This window comes from Pantherophis guttatus, chromosome 1 (genome assembly GCF_059756535.1).
Source record: "Pantherophis guttatus breed Tessera chromosome 1, ASM5975653v1, whole genome shotgun sequence".
Taxonomy (NCBI): domain Eukaryota; kingdom Metazoa; phylum Chordata; class Lepidosauria; order Squamata; family Colubridae; genus Pantherophis; species Pantherophis guttatus.
Window position 1 is genome coordinate 236,319,430 of NC_142063.1, and position 19,983 is coordinate 236,339,412.

General features: G+C 36.2%; 1 protein-coding gene and 1 long non-coding RNA gene across 2 annotated transcripts in view; one reads left to right on the top strand and one right to left on the bottom strand.

Moving 5' to 3' along the window:
• RNGTT (RNA guanylyltransferase and 5'-phosphatase) overlaps positions 1–19,983 on the bottom strand; it is a 120,097-nt gene that overhangs the window by 19,672 nt on the left and 80,442 nt on the right. Inside the window, exon 13 of the mRNA XM_034408958.3 lies at positions 3,154–3,254. Coding sequence (XP_034264849.1) covers positions 3,154–3,254 — 101 coding nt within the window. The remainder of the gene's footprint in view (positions 1–3,153; positions 3,255–19,983) is intronic.
• On the top strand, positions 852–6,111 carry LOC148116808 (uncharacterized). Its single transcript, XR_015731382.1, has 2 exons — positions 852–959; positions 5,943–6,111. It is a non-coding gene; the product is annotated as an uncharacterized LOC148116808 (long non-coding RNA).

Here is a 19,983-nt window from a genome sequence, read left to right on the forward strand (position 1 = left end):
CTGCAACCTCTTCTGGGGAAGAGGTGGTTTAAAAAATGCTTTGAAAGGGCTCTGACGATCAGGCAACACAGCTGGGATCATCAGAGCCTTTTCAAAGCATTTTTTTAACCACCTCTTCCCCCAGAAGAGGTTGCAGAAAAAAATGCTTTAAAAGTCTCTCTGACAATCCCAGCTGAGTTGCCTGATCGTCAGAGAGCCTTTTCAAAGCATTTTTTTCTGCAACCTCTTCAGCGGAAGAAGTGGTTAAAAAAATGCTTTGAAAAGGCTCTGACGATCCCAGCTGTGTTCCTGATCGTCAGAGGCTTTTCAAAGCATTTTTTGCATTTGCAGAAAAAGTGCTTTGAAAAGTTAAAAAAAAAAAAGTTGGCCACGCCCACCCAGTCACATTACCGCCCCACCAAGCCACTCCCACAGAACTGGTAGTAACAAATTTTACATTTCACCCCTGATATAAAGGATATATTCTTCAGCCAAAATATATAAATTCCAGGCCTCTATTGGGTTTCTTTCTTTAATTGGCAATACAGTACTACCAATTGTAAAGCAATATCAAGCGTAATGTAATAATGTTCAGTTAACAGAAGAGCAGATTGTTTTGCAGCAGGATGAGATGTCCTGCTTGGGTCAGAGTTGTAAATTAGTCTCAAGGTTATGTCTTTGCCTATTTGCCAGATCCATGCAAAGTGTCACACAGACACTAGAAGCTTCCTGCCTAATTAATACAACTGACAGAAGGGATGTCTGCCTTTGGGGGACAATATATAAAATTGACAGAACTGTTAGGTAATGTGGAGTGGGGGGTTTGTGTTTGTGCTGTGTGAGTCAGAAGAGGAATCTGTAGCTGAGGACTAGCAAGAGCAAAAGGATCAGAAAGAACAATTGGCAGGGCAATCTGGCTGGAGAAAAGGACAACAAGGTTTACAAGGACAGATCAGAAGTCAGCAAGGACTTTGACAAAGGTACTGCAATTCCAAGAAATTCAGAAGAGTTGTTTTTTCTTTTCCCATTCTCTTCTCTAGGCTTAAAGCCAGTCCAAGAAATGAAAATAATGAGGCTGTGGTAGTAGCAGAGTAAGCATATCAAGGTTGTGCTAAGAAACACATGAATCAAAGAGGAAGGAATAAGACAATTAAGATACTAAAATGCTCTGTAAAGAAATGTCTGTATGAAAATGTTTGTATGATTTATTAATTAAGCAAAGGGGGAGGCAGGGTGGAAGGGGTTAGAGAGAATAAGCACCATTTATTTACTTGAAAAGCAGTATAACACATAATTACATCATTGTAATTTAGAGTACAGTGTGTGCATATGTGTCTGTGCCTGTCTGTCTAGAAAATTGCTGACATTTTCCTATCCTTTGACATTCCTGTTATCAAAAGGTACAGATTTCTCTGTACCTTTTTCGGTCTTCTGACATGGTTCTATTTTAAAACCATTATAGAAAAAACTTATCCCAAAGGAAGAGTTCTGCAAAGTCTGAACTTCCTTTTCCCAAAAACTTTTGCAATGATAGGAAGACATTGTGCTATTGTCTTCAGCAGTTTTACTCCCCTTCCTCTGATGTGTTCTTTATGCTTACTTTTAAGCTACAATCTCCTTAGCATAAATGCTGCCTCTCTCATTGTTTAAAAAGAATCATTTATAAAGATGATTCTATAATGTAAAAATGTTTCCTCAACAATGTGTCATTTGTAACACAGGACTAGCACAACTATTAAAAATACTGAATACCTTCCTATAGCCTTTCATACTTTTCATAGTAAGCAGGAAGAACCTAGACGGTATTGTTAAAGCATAAATAATGGGAAACAGCTAAAACCTATAAATTTTATGTTAGTCGGCCAATGCAAACTGTCCCATTTGAAGCTCTTAGGAGAAAATACACCTATAAGACAGTACATGAATTATATCTAAGGTGGCAATGAACTGCACTGCTTTTCAAGCATTCCTCTCTTTGATGAGATATCAATTTCAAAATTGTTGAAACAACTACTCTAAAAGTGAAAGTCTGAGCTACAGTCATTTGTATCAGTTTGATTGATTCCAAGTTAATAAAGCTGCCTTTAGAGCAGGGATCTCCAACCTTGGCAACTTTAAGACTTGTGGACTTCAACTCCCAGAATTCCTCAGCCAACTTTGCTTTGCTGGTTGAGGAATTCTGGGAGTTGAAGTCCACAAGTCTTAAAGTTGCCAAGGTTGGAGACCCCTGCTTTAGAGCACAGTAATGATGTTAGTTAAAACACAACAAGAAACAGAAGTAGCACCAAAAAGATTTAAATTTGTGAATTTAACCTTCAATTTTCCATGGTCAAAGGAAAATATATGTAATACAAATTATACACTTCTGCTCATATATTGGGATTCTTGAGAACATATTTGAAAAGGGATAGGGAAATGAAACTGATACTAGATGCAATTTAGTGACTGAATGTTATACTGTCTTTGCAACATCTATGGACTACTTCAACAGATCTTACAAATCCAACAGAAAAACATCCAAAACAAAAAGAAGGAAACAGAACAAATAATTGTTTACAGATTTATATTCAAGTATTGCAAGGGGGCTTGTTGGATTATGATTATCAATACTGCATTTTAGGGGTTTTTAAGAAGTCTGAGAATACAGGTAGTCTTCAAGTTATGACCACTCATTCAGCCACCATTCGAAGTTACAATGATGCTGAACAAGGTGGACTTGCAACCAGAGCTCCAAATTCTGGCTGTCCCCAAATCTGGGCACTTGATGAAAAGTTATTTGGTTATTTTACATCAGTATCTAGAATTCAGTTAATTACTTTCCATCTCTTTACATTGGAGTTTTTATGAGCTTCATAATATTTGATCCATCTGCTTCCTACCAAGCAACAGGATGTTTTTAAAAATTGTACAGAAATGAAAAAAAGGGAAAATTGAGATACCGTGTGAATTTCTGTCCCAGAGTCTTTCTCTGCCCAGCCTTTTTATTTCTCTTCAGCTTCCTTCTCAAGCAATTGTCTTCAGCTATTGTTCCTGTGTTGATCTGGGCTTCTGAAGCCGGAATGATTACCTTGTCTGATAAATCTCTTCTTATGCTAATCAATTTTGCCTGTAGCTTTTTTCTTTTTACCAGCAGCTCATTTCTGATAATAAGTTCCTTATGCAAGACATACATACCCTTCTCCAACAACTCTTGCAATTTTTAGGCGAAAATCAACTGAATTTAGACTGGGTGGCTTCCATTTCAAAATGTCATCACACCGTCCAGGCTTGTATTTCTTAAAAACGAAAAATTAAAGAAAGTTTATTTGTTTGCTTTCAAGCCAGCATTTAATACACCTGTTAAATATTTGAAGAAAAATAGTTATAAAGTCATACTGTATCATCCTTTCTTAACATGTATAACACAGAAAGCATTGCAATTAGTAATTGCAATAATAACGAACTTTACTAAGTTTTAGGATTCAGTGGTTTAATGATTAAGGCACGGACTAGAAACCAGGAGACTATGACTTTTACCAGTAGTTCTGCTTTAAGCATGAAAGCTGGCCTGGGTGACCTTGGGCCAGTCACTCTGTCTCAGCCCAAATCACCGCACATGGTTGTTATTGTGGGGAAAATAGGAAGAGGAGGAAGTATTAGATAACCAGCGTGAGTTATTTATAAAAATAATAAAGGCAGGGTATTTTTTCTTAAAGAGTTTATTAAAAATTCTTGTTTCCACGTGTATAATGCAATATACATTATTCATGTTATTCATTTTAATCTTCCGAGGGTATTTATTGGGGAATTCATGTGGGTTGGATATAGTGAAGTGAGAAAATTCCCACCTTTTTCAATTCAATTCTGACTTTCAATTCCAGACAGTAATCAGACTTTTATTTTTCAGGTGTCAGATTGATTGATAATTCATGAATGAGAATGCTAGTAGTATATTTAAGTCTATGTGGCAGACATCCCAAAGAAGCAAATTAAAAAGAAAACTAATATTGACCTGGAAGAAATTCCACATGGTTTTAGGAAGGTAAACAAATAATCATGATAATGTTGGGCAACAATAATGTTATGTCCAGTTAGACATATTGAAAGTCACTGAAGTCAATGGGTTGAAGTCATTGATTCAATTGTGCATAAAAAGCTGTCTAATATTGTTGATGCTTGAATCATATGTTTTTCATTGTATCCAATTTCCTTTTTCCTGCACTATATTAAATAAATAGATTAAAAAGAGTAAAAGAGAATAGACTTTCTCACAATACTAAAATTCAGGTTTATCTGGTTAAAATCAACATGATTAACTGCCCTAGACAGAATTATCTTTGGTAAGCAATCTTATACCTGTTAAGGGTGCTCATTAAATTAAGTATGTGTGTATATAAATGCTTAAACTGTAATATTATAACATAGATATTTTATTTCTTATAGCTATTGCCCCAGATTGTCTGCATCTTCTGCATTTGATTTCTCTTAAATCTACTGTTTATCATTCTTCCAGTCACAAGCAAATTCTCCTTAGACAGAATAATATTTCAGAGGGCAAATGAAGTTGTCTGTATTCCTTGATCATAGCTGACTTCATAAATATATCAAACAGATGTCACAAAAATCTGGTCTATTATTTCTGTTCTGCCATCAAGTTTATAGTGATATGTTGCCCACAGCTTCTTCCTTACTTTTGTCTTTAGTGTTCTGTCACTCCACCCAGGTGCAGATATGATCTTTAATTAGATTTTTTTGTATAAACTTTTAATTCAGTGGAGCTGGCTGTCTCAAAAGAAATAAATGATGCCCTTGTATGTTCCATTATACTGTATTTGATTATTCCTATTATGGCAAACACATTGCTGTCTAGTAGAATTTTTAAGATATAGATTGAGGGCAAACATTTTATCTGCATGCATTATTATTTCTCTGGGCAATCAACAACCTTTTTGTAAGACAGGCTCCTACATAATTGGTTTCTCTCTCAAAGCACAATCTCTTAAGGCTAAACTTCAGATGAGCTAACACTGAATAAAACTTACAAAGAGTAGTTTCAACCAGAGACTCCAAGAGCTCACTTATTAGATGCAATTCTAATAACTGAATATTTGTAAGAGTTAATGCTATGATAGTAGTAATTATACATTCTGAAATATGCCGGTAGATGAAAATCTTCTATCTAGACACTTATTGAAGCAATCTTTGATTTAGCAAGATCACAATGATTAGTAACCATATTCCTGCAAGGAGGGCTAAAATAGCTACAGATTTTTCATACATTTTTAATGAACATCCATGTTCTTAGCATGTAGAAAAAAATACTTGATACCCCCTAAGTCGAATTCAATACATTGCATGCCAGTGTTTCCTGCCACGGGCCCCGATTCCAACCTGTTTTTAATTGATTACAACAATGCCATATAAAGCACTAACAATGTAGCCCAATGACTTTGCAGAAAGACAATAAATAACTTAATGCATACAATACAGGGAGTTATCTCAGGCACTGATAATATGGATATATGTTAAAGGACTAAGCCTGGTCTAGTTCATCAGGAATCAAATATTAAAATTCAGCACATTTAGCAGCTAGTCAAATACATATATTAATGGTATCACTTACTTAATCATTATTGTATGGTCAGAAAGGAGGGAGGGAGGGAGGGAGGGAGGGAAGAAGGAAGGAAGGAAGGAAGGAAGGAAGGAAGGAAGGAAGGAAGGAAGGAAGGAAGGAAGGAAGGAAGGAAGGAAGGAAGGAAGGAAGGAAGGAAGATTTACTATTAGCTATAGTACAGAAAAACCAAAACAAAACCATATAGGAAATGTTTCATAATGAGCTCAGTGAAGAAAAAACAGAAACTGCATCTTCTATATTTTTACTGTTCTTCTCCAGTTTCTGGTAACAGTAAGATACAAAACAGCCACCCTTTACTTTCTCACACATTTATCATCCTCCTTCACAAGTCTTTTCTTATTTGTTGCAGGATGGAGAGGCACTGTTTCTTTCAAAAAATAACTGGATTAAGCATTTCAAAAAGAAAAATGGAAGCCTTGATGAGGTGAAATTGGCATTGCTTTATCTCTACCCTCAATCATGTTAAAACCTGTGAAGTTCTTCCTTGAACTATAATAAATGGTAACTCTCAGAAATCATTTATGTGGCAAAGATACCTTTTTTTCTTTTATGTCTTAACCAGGTTTCAGCCTTCAAGGGCTGAGTGTTTAGTTTCATCTTGTTTACTGACAGCCATAAATATTCAAAATCAAAACGACTTAAAATATAGGAGTGTAATTTAAATGTACTTGATTACAGAATAATTTTCAAGCATACCGTTGTATTTCTGTTGTCTGAATTTTTCAAATGGCCCTGCTTTTAAGGATTAGTTTCCCATTGCAAAGAAAACAAGTTATTAACATTTGGAAACCGATGCTGAACAATTTTCAGGAAGACATGGAAATGAGCAGCAGACACCCATAGAACAGGCTTTCTAGAATGCAATAGTCTATAGAATATGAACCAACTTTCCAAATTAATTCATATGCTGGGTAATATTTTGCCACATACACTTCCATAGTCCTGCTTCCATGAATGATGGAAGATTTATAGACTACATGACAGCAGGTAATTAAAATCAGTAACCTGAATAGCATTATTGTAACACTGCATTGCTTGTTTGCACCACTAAAATGCATAATCATAAAAATAAAATAGATCTCCTCAGTTTATCAAGTACATATAAGTTTTTGACTAAAAGAAGAAGATACCATTTACTGCAGGGGAGAAAACATTTATACTTAGAGGCAGATAAATTTAATTTGGCATCTCTCAGTATCAACTTTTTTTTTATTCTCTTTTGCAGGCCCCTAAAATTCTTCCAAGGAACATCAGGTTTTTCCAGAATACAATCTGAAGACTAGCTAATTTAACAGACCATTTGCTTTTAAGGAAACAAAACAAAACTGCCAAAGATATCTGACTAATAAGACAGATCAGAGCTCATGTTGACATTTCAGTTGTTAAATAAGAATATTTCGTGCCACAGTTTCTTGCAAAAGCACAATTTCCCCACACTGACACTCATTTCCAGTTATTAGAAACAACTCCTTGCAATTAATTAATATGTAATATGAGAATGGGAGAGAGGAATGGGCAGCTGAACGCTTCTGTCCATGTAATGAGTTATTAAACTGATCACAATCAATGCAAACCCATTTGAATTGACATAATCATAACTATCAGATGCCTTCATCTCTATTATGAATGGATGCATTTCTGTGGTAACTCCGGTAACTGAAAAGATTTATTCCAGACCAGCAGTTAGAAGACAAATAGTGGCAGTTTCCTAACTTCAACATCAAAGTACTGACCCCTGGTCATTTGTATATATTTTTATTTATTGCTTAATATTTTTTTCATGTCATGAAAAATTGCCAGTTGCTGGGAAATACAAACAGGAGATTGTTCTTATGTTCATATCTTGCTTTGGGATTTCTCTTATGAGCATCTGGTTCGCAAAAGTGGGAATTAATATACAGAATTAACAGGTTCTTTAGTCTGATCCTACAATGCTTTTATGTTTTTAACAAGAAATACATAGTGGTGTACTTCGAAGATTTTGTTCTGACCTAGGCTTCCTGAGTCAGTAAAACACATGAGTAGTCCCAAAACCCTGTTTTATTTTAACAGCTGTGAATTCTGTTCATTCACAGATGAGTCCCAAATAGTTGTAAAGAGTCCTTTGGGATAAGGCTGATAATCACCCTCCTTTATCTCCCTTGGCACGCTGTCAAAGTCCTAATTGGCAAAGCCACACGGAGTCCAGAATCAAACAGAGCTTCAGACTTTAAACTGCACAGAATTACGAGCATTGCTTCCTACAAAGGCCCACATGCTTTTGCTCCTCTTTTAAGTCTTATGAGAGCAGCCAATCATCTCCAAGCCCTATTCCCAAATCGTCCCTTTTGTTTTAACTGTTATTGCCTTCTGGCAGCTCTGCGCATGCGCGCACTGGGAACAGGTTCCCCCTGTTCCTCTGCCTCACTGAGGTCCGACTCTGAAGGCAGCATGTACCTCCCAGATGGTCCTTTCTCTGCTTCCGACGCAAAGCCCTCGTCCGAGCCTTCCCAAGACTCCAGGACTGGCCCATGTTCCTCCCCAGCCTCCTCACTGTCCGACTCTGCTGCCAGCTCCGCAGGATGCTGGCGGACTACAACAGATTTCATTCATCTTCTTCTGTGGTGGGCTCTAACCCATATATGTAGGATGCTATAACAGATCATCTAGTGGACCTTCATAGACAACTGAATTACTCTCTTAATACCAGTAACAAAAGTTAACTTAATTTCCTATATGCTGGCCTGGGTACACCGTTCTAAACAAAAGTGGGACAAAAATACAACAAACTAATTACAGAAGATTACAATTTCAGCTGAGTCAATTTAGCAATGCTAAAATTTATCTTCATTGCTTTACCATCACATTGTCTGATACAACTTCAAAACATATTAGAAATAAATAACCTCAAAAACAGAATTTCCCTTTCTTCCTAAAATCACTAATGTATTGTCTTATGCTCCAGCCTTTTCTCATGATCCAGCTAAAGAAAAATAGCATATTTTTACCATGGTTGTTTTAGTTGGGAGGACAGAAAACAATAAATTATATGTTGTAATAAATATAAATGTGCTTTTTGATATTTTTTGGATAACACTACTTTTTTCGTGAAAGTTGGACCATAAGAAAGGCTGAGCACCAAAGAATTGAGGCCTTTGAACTATGGTGCTGGAGAAGGCTTCTGCGAGTCTCTTGGACTGCAAGGCGATCAAACAGGTCAGTCCTAGAGGAGATCAACCCTGATTGCTCTTTAGAAGGCCAAATCCTGAAGATGAAACTGAAATACTTTGGCCACCTAATGAGGAGGAAGGACTCACTGGAGAAGAGCCTAATGCTGGGAAAGATTGAGGGCAAAAGAAGAATGGGACGACAGAGAATGAGGTGGCTTGATGGAGTCACTGAAGTAGTAGGTGTGAGCTTAAATGGACTCCAGAGGATGGTAGAAGATAGGAAGTTCTGAAGGAACGTTGTTCATGGGGTCATGATGGGTCGGATACGACTTCGCAGATTTTCTGCAAATTTTCGTAGATTTAAACTGTATGGCTTTTTTGTCCCCCAAATCTTCTAGAATAGAATCACAGAATGGCAGAGTTTGAAAGGGCCATATCTGCCATTAAGTTAAACCCTATGCCCAGTATATAAAAAAGGAGACCCTGTGGATTTTACTCCTCTAGCTGTTGCCAACTATGGGGGGGGGGTGTGCTCATCAAGGCCACTGAGCCAGCATTGTCCAAAAATATTTCCAAGTTCATGTAACCAGCATGATGTTATGGAGCACTGTTATCTTCCCACAGAAGTGGTACCTATTTATCTACTCGCATTTGCATGCTTTCGAATTGCTACATTGGCACGAGCTGGAGTGACAACAGGAGCTCATCCAGTCACATGGTGCTCAGGTCTTAAACCTGGGCTGTTGGCTTTCCAACCAACAAGCACAGCATCTTAACCACTGAGCTACTGCCCAGAATAGATACCCAAATTACAGCATTTTAAACTGATGGACGTCTGGCTTCTGCCTGAACACCTTCCAAGAAATGGTACTCAGTTCCTCATTGGGTACTTAGGTCTAATTTTTTAACATTTAATTGGGATCTGCCTGTAACTTAAATCCATTATTCCATGTCCTGCAATCTGGAATAAAATAAAATAAAATGTGCCTTTCTTCTATGTGCCATCCTTTCAGATATTTGAAGAATGCTACCATACCCTGCCTCAGTCATCTTTTCTCAAGTCTAAACAAACCCAGGTCTTACTGGCTTAAGGTGCGCTTCAAGGTGCTGGTTATCACCTTTAAAGCGCTCCATGGCATCGGGCCTAGCTATCTTCGAGACCGCCTGCTGCTACCGACGACCTCCCATCGTCCCGTGTGCTCCCACAGAGAGGGCCTCCTCAGGGTGCCATCAGCCAATCAATGTAGGCTGGTGACCCCCAGGGGGAGGGCCTTCTCTGTGGGGGCACCTACCCTCTGGAATCAGTTGCCCCCAGAGATAAGGAGAATCCAAGACCTTAGTGCCTTCCGCCGTGCCCTTAAAACCCACTTTTTCCAGCAAGCCAGGCTGGCTTAAGAAGAAATTTAAATGTTTTAATTGGTTTGTATTTTTAATTTTGGGCCAAATTTATATATATTTTAATTGTTTTTTAATATTTGTATTTTATGTTTTTTCATTCTGGCTGTACACCGCCCTGAGTCCTCAGGGAGAAGGGCGGTATATAAATTTAAATAAAAAAAAAAAAGTCAATTTGCAATCAAGTACTATTTCAAGATCTTTTTCACAAGTACAATTATCAAGACGGTATCCCCACCCTACATCCTAATCCAAGCATTAGGATTTTCTTGTTTCCTAAGTGAAGAACTTTGCTCTTGTTTGCATTGAAATTCATTCTATTTCAGCACATTTTTTCCAATCTACTCGGATTTTATTTTTGTCTTCTGGAGTATTAGCTATCTAGTCCAATTTTGCATTATCTGACGATCTGATATGCAACCCCCTCCATCTATTCATCCAAATTATTGATGGATGACAACAGAAACACAACACCCTTTGAAGCCTTTGTCCAATAAGTACCACTGATGAGCACCTGAGCACAATTTTCAAGCCAACTAAGTATCTACTTGTCATATCATCCAGTCCATACATTAGAAGGAATACAGTAACTGTCTTATGTGAAGCCAGTCTTTTTATCTATCTAGCTTAGTATTGTTTATTTATTTTTTTATTTATTTTTATTTATTTATTTGATTTGTATACCGCCCTACTCCCGAAGGACTCAGGGCGGTGAACAGCCAACAATAAAATACATAAATACACAAAATTTAAAAACCCGATAAAATCAAATTAAACTTTTTGGCCCAGACAAATTAAAATACCCCAATAATTTAAAAACAGATTAAAATTTACATATTTTAAAAAGGGAAGAGATCAGTTTACACTGACTATTTAACAACTCTTAAATGTTTCCAACTTGATTATTTTTCTAGCTTTATCTGGAGAAGCAAAGAATTAAATCTGGGACTTTAATATGCAAACCAGGGGTCTACCTCTTAGGCTACAGTCTTTCTTACAACTTGAAAACACAATGAGAATTAACACATTTAGTAACAGTGATGCTTATGTTAAGTACATATAGGCAGAAATGAATATATTTGGGCAGTCTATGTTCATGTTATTGATCAGCCATTTTATTCATCAGTTAACTGAAAATAACTTATTTGATTGCTATGTTGCATCAACAATCTTAAATCTATATACCTATTTCTGGAATTGTGGGTTTTGTGTCTGGCTGCACATTTAACAAAGTAGGGGAAACATACTAAGCAAGGCTTCTTATATTCTTTCCATCCCCTTAATCATATTTCTGCTCTGGCCACATGGTAAGGAAAAGGGAAGACTTACAGTAAGGAATCAACAATATTCTTGGTAAGTATCCAATTGTCTCTCCTAGAGGGATGAATTGAGAATTTTTTTTACTAGAAATTTCTTCTCTGCAAAACTCAACTACATCAAGCAAAGTAAAGATTCAGAAAAGGACAAATAAGATAATTGGAAGATCAGCAATTAAGTCCTCTATACAGAATGAAAGGATTGAGAATGCTTCACCTTGAAAAGATTGAATGGAGGTAAACAAAAGGATATCAATGAAAAGAAGCTCACCCTTGCTCTTGTCAACTTACAGAACAGAAGAAAAAATAATGGACTTCAGATACAGGAAAATAGATTCTCACTGAAGGTTAGAAAAAAAAATCCTAATCATAAGAATAGTTTGACAGTGGAACTATCTGAGACCAAAGAACTATCTGAGACCATAATAGAGTCGTAGGCCAAGATAATACATCTTAATGTCCTTGCTTGAGTAGTATGAAGCTTTAGTAGTGGTGGCACTATATACCAAAATGTTCAATGGAAACATTAACTCATGAAGGAATAAAGAATACATTTCCAAAGACATTATTGTAACATGACTGAGAGAAAATGTGGAGGGTGCTGTCTAGAACCATCCCTCCAAAAAAGAGCTCAATTCTAAAATGTTCAAATAATGCCTGTGCAAATATAGGAAAAACCTGCCCATAATGAACAGAAATCAGAGTGAAAAATCTACAGATATTACATAAACATTTTCTATAAGATCCTAAAACATCAAGCTTCACTGGTATTTCTTACAAAATATCCTAAAAGTCACATGTCATGTCAGCAACAAACAGCTATCTTGCTTGAAAAAAAATACTTTCTCATAAAGTTTTCTCTTTCGCATTAGGGTAAATCTGAAGCTGGGTTCCAAAAATCTGGCATAAGGAGATCAACAAAAATGGCTTGTAATATTATTGTTATTTTCAAATGTAGGCCTACAGAAGTACTGATTTAGTGGGCAGCCACTTACCTCCAGTGATGACAAAACTCTCTGACTTCTGGAATGCGTTTCTCATAAATCTCCATCTATGATAAAGCATATTAAAGCTTTATACCCCTGAAATATTTCCTTAGAGAGGAAACAAAATTCCATAACTGGAATATCATATTGGAATTTGGAAATTTAGCAGTTGGACTAAATAGCTACAGTTAAAAAGTTGAGGAAAAAAAGTTTACTCTCCAATCATGCATTTATAAATTTCTTCTTTTGTCACAATAAAATTACAATTAGGTAACAACTGCTGAAAGTTTTGGGTGGCTGTTCACAGGTCTTTCAGATAGCCTTAGGTCATAACCTACCTTCCTATGAAATCTATTTTAGGACAGGGATAAGAATTCAGATATGAAAAAGTCATGATTTAAACAATGGTACTGTTTATTGCCATGGATACCAATAATTTTATAAACTATAATTTCATATGTTATAAATTTTGGTATAGGGAATCTTTATTTTCTTAATTGTTTTTGCTTCTAATGGTTTTGTTTTGTCAAAAGATTATAATATGTTAATGCAATGGAGCATTGAGATGAATGAATGAATCATCATTTTTTCCATAAGTTTCTCTGTAGTTTCAGGATAGAAATTTGCTTTATCAAAAAAATCAGACAACTGGACTCAGTTGCACTAATCTAGGATTTTTGTAAATAGTGCAATCGATTTTCAATGTCTGGATTAAAAATTAACTTCAAGCCTAAACTATTTTGCCACCTTGGCCCATCTAATTCATGTGCCTTGGATAAGTTACAAATTGCTATGCGAACTGAATTGCCAACAAAATGCTGGATTGGCTGACCTGCACTCTTCTTCTTCCTCTTCACCCACTCACATCACCCTCCTCTTTTGAATGGTACTACCATTCAAGGTACTACACAAGGAGATACACTTGAATTATAACTTGGTTGCAAAAATACTTGCAATATTTCAATAGTTCTTCAGAGTCTTTTGACAGATCAACATGTTATATTGCATTTGTAATTACAGAGTATAAATGTCTATTTCTCATGCACCAGCATTTATTACTGAGACTTCAAGCCTCATTAAACATCTTATTTCAAAAAGCAGCTAATCCTTTTCATGATACTTTATTCTACTGAGCAAAGAAACATGACCACATTTTATCCACAGATTTAGACATTTATAATTAAAACCATTATTTCTTTGATATTTCAGACCACACTAAAAATTTTCCGATTTAGAGGGAAGCGGCTACAAAAGTTATCAACTTCTATTTCTGCCAAATATTACTTCCTTCTGCTTCTGAATGCAAAAATCGCACCACAAAAGTGGGCAATTTTGCTACTGAATTTTGGCAATATGATATGGGAACACAAAATCAGATCAAGGCAGGTCACAGGTTGCCTACCCTTATTTAATATATGCCAAATGACACCATAATGAAGCATAGCAAGATGTAAATTTGAGGTGAAGATAAATGCAGAAAAACTGATTTTCTAATTGCCGTAACCATGCAACATTCAAAAGGGCACTGCCCATAATCTCAAGGCCTATGGCAGCAATTAAGAATGCTCGACAACTCATGAGCTTCACATGCCCTGGTAGAGATCACTAAAATTGAGATGCCAGAGTGGGAGGAAAAAACACACTCTGGCATTTCAAAGTAGAATTCAGGGACACTGAAACAACAAAGCTGGTAAAGAACTAACCAAGATAAGCAGTTTACAAGTTATAATGTCCCAATTGTTCCAGTCGCCAGCTTTGCTAGCCATATATGAAGAACATTATTATTAGTAGAGCCAAGAGAACTACCATAGTAGTTTATATTGATTCTCTCAAACATGGTTTTCCTCGTTAGTTACTCCTTCTTCTTAAAAAAACAGGCTATTTGTGGGCTATATACCTTCCCCTCAACCAAATACTCTGTAGGATTTGATCAAACTGTGGCAAAGCTTAATTCAAGCAGGATATCTAGGTCTTTTTTTAAAAAAAAAACTTCAATTACCACAAGCTCATATATGCTCCAGTTTACACAACTAGATACATTTATCATATATTTCATGCCCTACATAGAAGGGCATTTACTTTGCTACCATTTGATGCCAAGCTTACCCTTAGTGATCAGGATTATCTTTCCATGACCGTAAGGAATCAAGGTTGAGTTCACAACACGTTAAGTCTTTTTTTTTAATCATACTGTGATTTCCTTAATCCACTTTACTAGCATGTTTTCTTGCCTGTCACAATCAGTGATTATAGATCAGCTGCTGCAAGATCAGTGCATCAAAACATCTAAGAAGGTCACAAGAGTCCATAGCTGCAACTAAACCCATTACGAATCAACAGGTTTATTCTACAACCAGCTAAAACCAGGGTTTTTTTTCCTTTTTCATTTCTCTCTTCTACAATTGTTCTGTTGTGAGCCACAATTCAGAATGTGACTCTGACGTTCATGATGTTGTTCCAGTTGAATCTGTGGAACTTCAGATTGTCAGCCTCCAGAATTATTAAGCCAGGATTGATTTGAGGCTGATCACCCACAGACATCTCCTGTACTGCTACAACAGTGAGATGAGGCACCAAATCTGGACGGTAAACAAAGCAATACTCCTTAATGAGGCTGGGTCCTCACTAGACAAAGGGTAAGGCATGAGTATGCAGACTGAATTAAATAGCTGCTATGCTTTTAGTCTTTGTTGGAAACAACTATTCGGTATTCCAACTTTTGATACTTGTTCCTGCTTCTTGATTCCTGGACTGGCTGACGATTCAATTTGGCATTCTCTAATTCTTGGAATATATTAGGACTATCTCTTGCTTCTTGGACTGTAATCAGCACTCTTCAGGCAAGCTCTCTCTGCTAGATATTTGAATTATGATCCTGTCTGCAATTATAAGCCTAAACTGTAGTGAATACTTCAGTTCCTTAGAAACTCCAAGTGTGTGCCTGCAACCTTGACACAGAACAAGGTTCCCTCACCAATCTCTGTACAGAACATCAATATATTTTGCAATACTTTATTCATTACCAAGTTTGAGCTATTCATTAGGTTGACCTTTGTTGTGTTAGAAATGTATTTATATTCTACAATTATTACTACTTAAGAATTACTATTAATTACTAATATTTTCTTTCTTTTTTCTTTATCTATGGTCTATGACCATTTACAAATAAGTGAATGTGGCAATATCCAACCATGATCCTTTAATATCAGATTTGCACTAAGCCTTTGAGATGATGATCATGATAATGACTGTTGCTCTTATTGTATTCCTTTCACTGAAAATATTTATGAAGTGATTACTTCTTTACTCTGCCCTGAATGTATACACATCTAGAAATAGCAATCTCTCGAATGAAAAGCTCAAAACACTTTAAAGAGTTGAATTAAATAAGATACAAAACATCTAGACCTTTTTCCAGGATGGCTTCATTCAAATGAATAAAGTAATTTTTGATTTGGATTCAAAGAACATCATAATGCAACATACAGAATTTTTCTTTCAAAATTTATGCCCTAATGTATTGATGAGTTTTAATTACATTAAGTGCATATCCTCATAATATATCTAGATTAAAATTGCTACTGCTAAATTTAACTGTGCTTAATTCTGCAAGAATACATTTCAATAGTTAATTGGAGGAAAGGATAGGATATTTCATTTTTTTTCTGTCAAGTTATCAAATTCCGAAAGATTTAGAAAGCTGAGTAATACATATATTGAAACATTTGCAGAATACCTTTACTTCTATACTAATAAATAAGTTTTAATTGTTAGTTTGTTTAATGCTGCCGTGCTCTGAGGATAAAATAGTTTCAGTATACCATGGAAAGGAAAGGGCTGTAATCTTGAGAATATTTTGCATCTGAATAGGCTATCCCAGAAAAACAGTCCTATATGAACTTTACAAAGCCAGAAATATATAGTTCTCAAACTTTAAAGTCAGAAAACATGGACTACCAAAATAGCCAGCAATAATGAAACATTGGTTCATTTTAGGTGATAAAATCCTGCTTTAATTTTGGAGTACATCCACCATAGAAAGTCTTTATCCTTTCCAACACATTAAAATGCTGAAATTATGTAAATAATTCAAATCTTTTGTCAGCAGGATAGTTCTTCCAAAATGGAACAAAATAGGACTAACGTTGATTTACTGGGAGAAGCCAGCAAAAGACAAACTAGGCAAGATCTGGCTGAAGACTGCAGAGAAAAGTATTCTTTAAAAAAACAAAAAACAAAAACAAAAACCAGCCTCCACTTTATACAATTGGAAGAGGCACTTTGGGGGAAGTATGGAGTGCTGACTGCCCCAATCTGAGCCCTACTCCTTCACCACATGACCCAGGGAAACAAACAGAGACATAAGATATTTGTTCATTACACATAACAAAGCATAGTGTCTCTTAGAAAGAATTTTTTAATATAAACCAGGATATAAATTTATTTCTCAGAATAAAATTTATATTTTGCTCATAAAAAAAAAATCACTGGACAAGTGAGGCGGAAGAAATATTAAATATGTTTGCTATCTTGAGTTGTTTATATAAATAAAAGAGGGTTGGATATAAACAAAATATAACACCTCCAAACATTCAGTGCTGTTTACTTCTGGCATAATACAGAAAAAAAATAAAAGTACCCTGTTTCCCCCAAAATAAGACATCCCCTGATAATAAACCCAATTGGGCTTTTGAGCACATGGCAATAAGGCCAAGCACTTATTTCAAGGTTCAAAAAAATATAAGATAGGGTTTTATTTTCAGGGAAACACAGTATATACTGAAGACTATATCTAGAATTCCTGTCTAGCTAGGGGAAAATAAAAGGATGGCGTATTAGCGGCCAGTAGAGGCACTCCAGAACAGATTTTGAGAAGAAAACTAACAGTGTCTCATCTGGAACATAGGCTACTATACTAGCATTTTGAGAAATAGATGGATGAATGGATGGACAAATGTGTCCGATATTTCAATGCCTCTAGCAATAATAGATTTCACCAATAATATTTATAAATAGAACCACTAAAGTTTGATGGGAAATCTGCTTGGTTCATTTAAAATTAATTATTAGATATTAATATCTAAGAGGAATGGATTGGCAAAAATGAAATAGTGGTTGAACCTGAAAATGTACTATGACTTCAACCACAGAGACAATTGTGTGATTTAGATAATCCCAGGTATATAAAGTCATTCTATAAAACAAAGTTTAAAAAAAGCAACTCAAGTGCAACTGTGACTTCTTTTTCCTGCTGGAGTAGTGAATTTAAAAAAAAAATACATGGAAAGGAAAGCAACTTGGTAAAGTAGGAGTATTTGTAATGTGAGGTATAAAGAATTAAGGAACACATCAGGAATGGCAATTAGAATAATTTCTGCAGAAGAATTACAAAAGCTGCCAGCAGATTGCTATTCCATTTATCATAATTACTGTTCAGTAATTAGGCCTGAAATGACTAGTACATTTATATATGTTGATTATACCACATCAAACTGTTATTTTTTATGCTTCAATAGCTCTTAATATATTAATTGCGTCAGAATGCAATATAGAAACCCCATTGAAAAGATGGGGGGGTTTAGAATGGGTGGAACTGTGCTGATACATAAGCACCTACATAGACATATCATGACAAGATACATTTTAGCACCCAAAATGTACAACAGAGGACAAAACCTTTCCTGGGGTTCAAGGCCTACTAATATTTGTAAGCAAATGTCATGGAAACCAAAGCTCTCTCCATGGTAACATCACTCTTGGAACAGCACCTAGCCACAACAATACTGAGCAACTCATCTTGGAGCGTAGTATTAGTATTATTTTACAATATTCAATGTATCTAACAACTGCAAGATATAATCAGTAACTTCAAATGCAATCTTCAGTCAAAACTTAAATATCTAAAAAATAAATTACAAAACTGTAAATTGTTCTGGATGTGTCCAAAAATCCTCAATGTTCAATCTATTGAAGCTTATTTTATTATTTATTTATCAAATTTATATGCTCATTTTGCAATGTGAAGCAACACCGAGCGGCTTAGATAAACTGTCCATTCAGTTTATATTGAGAAGCCACGTTTGCTACATTTCTACTTCCAGCCCATATCTATACTGCTGACTATGATTCTTAGAATGTAATTCGATCTCTTGAGAATGAAAACTTTGGGATTTTCTTTTCATTTCAAAACAAATTTGCAGGTATCATAACTAATCATATAGGTTTGGAAGAACTGTGGTACCAAGTAAGATCTTAAAAGCTACAAAGGTAATTAAATCTGATTTTAAAGTTTAAATAAAAGATTCAAAGACAGATTTCTCTCATGACAAACAAAGCAAGAATCATGAGAATAGCAATTCCAAAATAGGATAAATTATGTAAACTGTTCCAAAGTTTTACACAGCACTTCAGCTTTCTGGTGCAACATTTGGATTGGCTGACACATAATTTTATTTTTTTTAATTTGATTTATATGTCGCCCTTCTGTGGAGACTCAGGGCGGCTTACAATGTGTTAAGCAATAGCCTTCATACTTTTGTATATTTATACAAAGTCATCTTATTGCCCCCATAATCTGGATCCTCATTTTACCTACCTTAGAAAGGATGGAAGGCTGAGTCAACCTTGAGCCTGGTGAGATTTGAACTTGCAATAATTGCAGGCAGCAGATGTAAGTGGATGTTAAGTAGTCTGCTGAGCCACCAGAGCTTCCTATTTTTTTTTAAAGAAAAGGATGCTGAATACAGATAGCTTTTGCTATTTTAAAAGTATTTTCAACACCTTGAGAAACGAAGCTATTTGATTTTTTTATAACTTCATCCACTAGTTCAAATAGGCTTTTCAGGTTTCTGAAGCCATGTTTGATAAACATACGGCTTTTCCCACCCAAGAACAAAAATCCCTAAAGGCAGCTAGGAAAAGGAATGCATTATGCATGTTTTACCACAATATGGAGAACTTGGCAATTACCATATTTTTTGCAGTATAAGAAGCACTGGACCATAAGACGCACATTAGCTTTAGAAGAGGAAAATTAAAAAAAAAAATCTGCCTCTGCCTCCCAGCATTCATCCGGTATCCAATAAACAGCCTGATCAGCTTCAGCACATTCAGCACATTATCGCAGCCCCAGCACGTGGCTCATCAGGGCTCTGCTCCATTGAACCTACCACGGGTCAACTGAGCTAGAGGCTTCGCTGCTGAGCACCTGATTGGCAGTTGGATCGGCATCCCAGAATACCACCAATCAGCTGTTCTAAGCCGCAGGGATCACCACCGATTGCCACTGCTGCCATCAATTGCAGCTGTCACCCTTCATCAGCAATTGGCGGCAGCGAATGGCGGCGGAGATGACCGCCACCTAGAACAGCTGATCGGGGTATTCTTGGAGGCCAATCCAACCGCCGATCAGCTGCTCAGAAGCAAAGGCTCCAGCGTTCCCTGGTGGCGGCGAACGGAGGCGGCAGGGACCAACCCCCCTCCCCCCACTGCAATATTTGCTCTATAAGACGCACAGACATTTCCACCCACTTTTTTGGGGGGGG